This window comes from Alligator sinensis, unplaced genomic scaffold (assembly GCF_000455745.1).
Source record: "Alligator sinensis unplaced genomic scaffold, ASM45574v1 scaffold1295_1, whole genome shotgun sequence".
In the NCBI taxonomy this organism is placed as follows: domain Eukaryota; kingdom Metazoa; phylum Chordata; order Crocodylia; family Alligatoridae; genus Alligator; species Alligator sinensis.
The window spans coordinates 2,355,969-2,362,658 of record NW_005841880.1 but is presented as its reverse complement, the minus strand read 5'-3'; the positions used below and the strand labels follow the sequence as shown (position 1 = coordinate 2,362,658).

General features: G+C 50.7%; 2 protein-coding genes across 2 annotated transcripts in view; one reads left to right on the top strand and one right to left on the bottom strand.

The window, feature by feature from the left end:
* Window positions 1–2,375, top strand: part of LOC102371793 (disintegrin and metalloproteinase domain-containing protein 10-like) — a 15,133-nt gene extending 12,758 nt beyond the window's left edge. The window contains exons 15-17 of the mRNA XM_025196569.1: window positions 5–160; window positions 578–674; window positions 1,941–2,375. Of these exons, the coding sequence (XP_025052354.1) occupies window positions 5–160; window positions 578–674; window positions 1,941–2,077 (390 nt within the window). The 3' untranslated portion in view covers window positions 2,078–2,375. The remainder of the gene's footprint in view (window positions 1–4; window positions 161–577; window positions 675–1,940) is intronic.
* Window positions 2,376–3,277: 902 nt separating this feature from the next.
* CUNH19orf70 (chromosome unknown C19orf70 homolog) lies at window positions 3,278–6,368 on the bottom strand. The gene is made up of 3 exons (XM_006017582.3): window positions 6,168–6,368; window positions 4,610–4,661; window positions 3,278–3,477 (listed from the first exon to the last, which is right to left on the bottom strand). The coding sequence occupies exons 1-3, from the start codon at window positions 6,351–6,353 to the stop codon at window positions 3,380–3,382; spliced, it is 336 nt and encodes a 111-aa protein (XP_006017644.3). The 5' UTR covers window positions 6,354–6,368; the 3' UTR covers window positions 3,278–3,379.
* Between the last annotated feature and the right edge of the window lie 322 nt (window positions 6,369–6,690).

Below are 6,690 nucleotides of genomic sequence, written 5' to 3'. Positions count from 1 at the left end.
GCAGATCCCACTCACCCCTGGCTCCCCATGCTGGGACAAGACAGGCTACTGCGACAAGTTCCACACCTGCCGGCTTGTGGATGAGGATGGCCCCATCGCCAGGGTGAAAAACTCCATCTTGGCCTTCATTGAGCTGGAGGATGTAGCAGCCTGGATGAAGGCAAGCACCTGTGTGAGGCACCGCATCTCGGACTAGGGCTGTAGGTTGACAAACGTGTGGGGGGAGTGGATATTGAGTCAAGGCCTAGTGCAGAGGGGCTGGACCCAATGATCTTCTGAGGTCCCTTCCAGTCTTATAATCTCTGAGTCTATGAATAAGGCAGCTCTGGGATTCCTACCTTGTGTTCCAAACCCTGCCGCTGACTGGCTGCATGACCTTGGTTAAGTTACTGGCATCTCCATTCCCTGCACCATGCAGGTGGTGATAGCCGCATCCCTTGCAGAACAGCTGGCAGTAAGGCAGTTTGGGTAGCTTAGGAGCAGGTACAGGTCCGGGTATGATTCCCAAGGTAGGGTGGAAGGTACCCAGCTCCTCAGGCCACTGAGGACTGAGCAGTGGCCTGGCTTTGTCCCTCAGAAGCGCTGGTGGGCTGTGCTTGCGATGATCCTGACTTTGGCGGCAATGATGGCTGGCACCGTCTTCCTCTTTGGAAGAACCCTCGATACTGAAACAGGTAAGTGGAGGTTTCAAATAACTCACCTTCCCCAGTTCTGTCCAATAGACAAAGTGGAAATTTGCTAGGTTACTTGCTCTGGGGGAGCCATGGGAATTGCCATTCAAAGCATCCATCTGTCTCTTGGGGAAAGGAGAGCAGAGCCCAAGTCACACCCATAGGAAATCTGGGGATGAAACATCATAGGTGTCTTGGTAACTAGCTGATCATGCCTGTTTCCTCCATTAACCCCCAACCTCTGTCTCTTACTCCACTTCGCCAGCGACCTCAGGCTTGTTTTAGGCCCCTTGCTGCAGCAAAGGCAGAATCCCCCACAGGTCCTTATTAATCTGCCCCAGGGACCTGCTCCCCAAACTCAAGTCTGGTGACTTCATAGTTTCATAGTTTCAGGGTCGGAAGGGACCTAATAGATCTTCTAGCCCGACCCCCCGCCAGGGCGGGAGAACAACCCAAAAACACAAACAAAACCACTCCCCCTAAAAACAAAAATGGGACTCAAATGAGTCCAGCCAGGTAAGTATCCAGCCTCTTCTTAAAGATCCCCAGGGTAGGGGCCAGCACCACCTCCCTTGGAAGTTGGTTCCAGCTCCTTCCCCCCCTGACTGTGAAGTAGTTTTTTCGGATGTCCAATCTGTACCTCCTCTCCATCAACTGGTGCCCATTATTCCTTGTTATGCCAGCAGGGGCTAGGGGAAACAGCGTCTCCCCTAACAGCGACTTGTCTAGCCTTGACCATCTGAGCAAGACCTGGCAGCTACCAGGTTTGAGTACCAGGCCCACACCAAGCCCCTGGGGCCAGAGAAGCCACCAGACACAATGCCCTGCCAAAGCCAACTAGGAACCTTGTGTTGTTTTACCCAAGTTTTCTTTACTGTCCGAGCCCCCAAGGTCTGGAACAGCCTGCCACTGGAGGTGGTTCAAGCGCCTTCATTGAACACCTTCAAGATGAAACTGGATGCTTATCTTGCTGGGATCCTATGACCCCAGCTGACTTCCTGCCCTTTGGGCGGGGGGCTGGACTCGATGATCTTCCGAGGTCCCTTCCAGCCCTAATGTCTATGAAATCTGTGAAGTTAAATACCCTGCTCCAGACACCCTCAGCACCCAGATACTGAGCCCATTTGCACAATGGCTTGCTCTCAGTCCCTGACCCTGGGGCAGGGACACTAGAGATACCGCTCTGGGTGTGACAGCTAGGAGCTCATCCCAACTCCTACAGAAGAATCACTGCTGATAGTAGTTTGGTTTTGTTTCTTTTTTACTTAGAAGAGAAAGGCACAAAGAGCACAGTCAGGGAGGCCTCAGCCAGCCAGCAGCCTCAGCACAGACGGATGTTAATATACCATGAACACGAGGAGTTCTACATGGAAACCACGCACCGGGAGTATGAGACTATCATATAGCAAAGCATCCAGAGCCAGCAGTGCTTGCAGACCCCCTCGCAAGTGGATTTTCCAAGAGGTCTCAGCTCATGACAGGTACATAAAAGAAGGGACTGGACTTGTCCCCAGCAACTTCTGCTGAAAAACCAGCTCTTGGGATCCAAGATTCCTGGGTTCTGCCCTCCGCATAGTAGAGCACAATAGGAGCCTCAAATGCTTCCGTGTAAGGTTAGTCCTCCCACTGCCTGATTTGCTGTGTGACTTTTGCTTCAGCTCTTTGTAGCTCGGCCTTCTGCCCAGGTGTGGACAGAATTGATGTTCACCCTGCAGCTTGTATAGAGATACAGATGCTGGCATTAAACTCCCGAGTTGGGGTACTTTTGTCAGCATAGCTGCAGCCACATAGAAGGCAGGCTGCAACACCCACCCAAGATAGGTAAATGCTCCAAGAATAATTACTCCAGGCTCTAGCTTCTACAGCTAGCCAGCCACTGGTACCCAAGCTAGTTAGTTTTAAAACTAGCTTAAGTAGGTCTCTGCAAGCCACAGTGCCTGAATTGTAGCTATACTTTCCATCTCAGAAGCTGGTCTCCATCAGCAAAGTGATTAACCTTTCCTGCTTCAAATCATTTCCTGTATCACCCTTCACATATTTCAAAAAAGAATTCAAGACACCTTTCATAAGAGGCAGCATTTCTTTCCTTGGCTAAAGGCAGGTCTGATGGCGCTGCCTATATATGTGGAAACAAGGCTGTATTAGTCGAGGTCTCATTGAAGTTACTGAGACCAAAATCTAGGTAGATTTGAATAAGGCTACGCAAATCAGTGGATTTCAAAGGGGACACAAGATTGGCATTAAATCAGTGTTGGGGATTATAAAGGATGGGATGATAGGTCAGAGATAGCAGTCAGTCCAGTGGATTTAGCTTAAGATAGAAAAATGTTCCTCATCTCCCTGCAGTTGCTGAATCTCTGATTATTTGTACTGGGCTTTGTCCTTGGACCATATCTTTTAGTACGTCTGTTGGGCTGGTTAGGTATTGTAGGGTTTTGGTTTCCACTTGTACAATACTGAAAGACCTGCTTTATAACGGTAAACTTTATAACAGCGGTTGAATGCACCGGTCTAGGCAGAACTCACCCCAATCAGGCCCTGTCCCCACCGCAGCTCCTAGCCCCCGTGGCTGAGCCTACGTGCCGACACTGACCCGAATGCAAAGGGAAATTCCAAAGTCTTTTATTGTAGCCCTTGCGTGGCTGAGCTGCCCCTCAGAGGCGCGTGCTATGCATCATCTCGGAGACGCAGCGAGCCCTGGAGAGTGTTCATTTAGCAAGGTCCTTCACATACTTCCAGCCTTTCTGGGTGTATTCACGAGCCCTGGTGGGAGCTACAGACAGAGCCGACATGGCAGTGTGAACTCCTGCAAGAAGAGAGACACGGAGGGGAATCCTGAGAAGAGCATTAACAAAGCATGTTGTACCACCAATAATGTAGTATCATGGGTCACACACCTTTCCCCGTTTAAACATAATGCCAGAGATCTTGGCTTATATCAAGGGAACCTTCAGTCAAGTCTAGGCCTGAATAATTCCTGATTCTGGTGCAGTTGTTATGGTCTCATCAGTAGTCAGTGGGTCCTCCCCACCACCACTACCTAGCCCACTAGCCAGGAGAATGGTGTAACCTTTGTCCTTGGAAGCTTGTAAGTGTAGGTTTGGCAAATGTTTGGGGCAATTCAGCCCCTGTATTGAGCAGGGGGGCTGGATGAGATGTCCTCTTGTGGTCCCTTTCACCCCTATCCGTCTAGGATATTAAAAGGGGTCTGAAGGAAGGGAGACTTCATGGTTACAGCACAGGCCTGGGTACTCTGTATTTTATTCCTGGTTCTGACACAGACTTGCTGTGCGACTCAGGCTGCAAACGGTAAGCAATTTGCCCACCAGTCTCTCCTTCTGGAAAATGAGAAGTAGGCCGAGTTAATTTTCTAGATGTTTTCCACATGTGTTAGCAATAATCAGATCAAAAAGGCTGGAGAAGGGTACTGTATTATTTGGAGAAGTCCCAATAATAACGGGAACCATCTTACATTTTCAGACCATCACAGCAGGTTAGAAGCCGAGTCCCATTGATTGTACTAGCACTCGAAGGATTTTATAAAAAAACTCCTCAATGTTTAGTTGATGACCTTCTAAAGAGCAGCTCAGCACGATCATGCTTTGTTGCCAATTCTACGAGTGCTTCTGTACTTGGGTTACTAGCTGCAAAAAAGCCCACCTGCCTTTTACATGGCATTTTTATCAGTAGATTTTAAAGCACTTTTGAATAAAGGTGGCCAATATTATCCCCATTTTACAGGCAAGGAAACTGAGGAACTGAGTTGTAAAGAGATCCACCCAAGGCCACCCTGAAGGTCAGTGGCAGAGCCAGGTCTCCCAAATCCTAATCCAGTGCTCCATGCACTAGCTCTTGCCGAGTCCTCACGATAGGATTGTTGGATAAGTTACATCAGTGACAGCAGCCCCCTTGTGCAGCAAAAAAGCCAGGAGCCTTACCTTTGTTCCAGGATTCAGAGACAGAAAAGTCAAATTTTGGAGTAGATGGAAGCTGAAAGAGAAAACAAGAGGCAAAACCTCAATGTCTGGCCCACTAGCTACATACAAAGCTGCTAAGCAACATGCTAAGAGAGGAAAGAGCAGAACAGGCACCACCAGGCTTCCCAGGTCATACTGAACAAGGGCCTCGGGCCCCGATTGTTAAAAGGTATTTGGGCACCTAACTCCCTCTTCAGTTCCAGGGGGCACAGAAAAGAAACCTGGGCTCTTACCTTCTCTCTTACTGGCCCATATGCAAGACTGGGGCAGCAGGTAGCATTTTAAAAGTGCACCAAAATGATTTAGATCTGAATCCACTTGGCTGCTTTTAAAAATGTCACTGTTAATAAGCCAAGTCCTGGTAAGATTTATGGTTATATCTTGATTTATGGCACTAGGGCTTTCCTAGTCCAGGAAACACTGTCCCTGCACAGCAGATCTTCCAATCTAGGGAGTCTGAGCCAGGCCAAGGGAAAACTACCGCAAGCAATTTATAGACCACCTTATTAACAGGAAACAGCAGGGCAGGAGTGGGTCTTTGAGGGTGGATCTGTTCAGTAATTTTTAGAGCAATGGTTCCCAACTTTTCCTCACACTGTGGAGCGGAATGGAGCTGGAGCTGGCAGTCTCCCTCTTGGGGCTGCCGGGGTAGATGGATCAGGGTCCAAGAGGGGGGCTCATGCCATGACCTGGCAGCCAACCCTTCACGGCCACGGCCCAGTGGCTGGGAACCTCTGATTTAGAGGCTTTCAGACAAGGAGTCAGGAGCATACTTATCATAAAAACACCTCCCAGATCAGTCTCTCTCAACCTTTTAAGTAGCAAGTACCCCCTAACTTCTGAAAAATTTAATAAGTGCCTCAACACTCAATTTTCCAGGGGATTTTATATTTTCAGACTAATGTGTGCCATATGTTGGAAGAAGAGCTGTGTATAAGGCTATGATATGATAGATGTCTGATCTGGTGTGTGCAGGGTTGCACACCTTTTACACCAGGGGTGCACTACTCAAGCATGTACCTGAGCTAGAGGCGATGTTGGTCAAAGTTTGAAGGGCTGCATCCAGTGCTATGCAAAGCGTGGCATGACAAATTATTACTGGGGAATTTAAAGCACCGTGCAATGTTCAGGGCACCACATTTTTGGCCATAGTTTTGAGAGATGGAAGGGGCAAGAAAGAGAAGAAGAGAGGGTGGGTGTTGGGGTACCCGCATACCCCCTGCCCATGTCTCGCGTACCCCCAACGGGTTGAGAAACTATGTCCCAGACGACACATTCATGCTCCTCTCCCGTCCTCTGCAAACTGTTTCTGGCACACCCCACCTCCCATCAGACCTGTGGCTAGTCGGAAGGGAGGAAACAAGCGCACAATCCCTTTTCCTTCCAAGGTGAAATCCCGACTCCGCTGAAGTCGGCGACAAAATGATGCCGCGGGAGAATCCGAATTCTGCTTCCTTCCCCCTCCAGCGAGGGGCTCCCTGTGGCTACCTCCGCCCCTGACTGCCCGCGCGGTCCTCACCTCCCAGCCGACATAGCTCGTCCATTCCTTGATGGCTGGAGGCAGCGCCGCCTGCGCCTTGCGGAGGGCTTCAGCACCTTGCTGGCCGCTTCCCAGGAGGCCCTGGTCGTACGCCACATACACCGCGCCGCCGGCCAGGCTGCCCTTGACCATGAACCTGGGAGGGAAGCCGTTAAGAGACGGCATCGGGGCGGGTCTCGCGTGACTCGAGGTGCTATCGAAGTAGCCCCCGCTCTCCAGGGGACATGGGCTGCTCCCCCCCAGCCCAGGGCACCGTGTCCCTGGTCATGTGTGCCACTCCCCAGGGCACACATGTTCCCCAATCACACCTGCACCCCCCCCCAATACACATGCACACCCCCCCAGGCACACGTGTTCCCAAGCACACGTGCACACCCCCCAGCACACGTGTTCCCCAATCACACCTGCACCCACCAGACATGCGTGTTCCTTAGTCACATGCCCGCCGACACGTGCGTTCCCTAGCCATGGGCGCCCCCTTGGACCCCCGAGGAAGCGTGTG

What these genes read in the sequence shown, in the direction of transcription:
- CUNH19orf70 (XM_006017582.3), bottom strand. Translation starts at nt 6,353, where the DNA reads ATGCCGTCTCTTAACGGCTTCCCTCCCAGGTTCATGGTCAAGGGCAGC. An exon ending in CGAGCTATGTCGGCTGGGAG is followed by an intron (nt 4,662 to 6,167) that starts GTGAGGACCGCG and finishes TTTCTCTTTCAG; the next exon opens with CTTCCATCTACTCCAAAATT. An exon ending in CTCTGAATCCTGGAACAAAG is followed by an intron (nt 3,478 to 4,609) that starts GTAAGGCTCCTG and finishes CTCTTCTTGCAG; the next exon opens with GAGTTCACACTGCCATGTCG.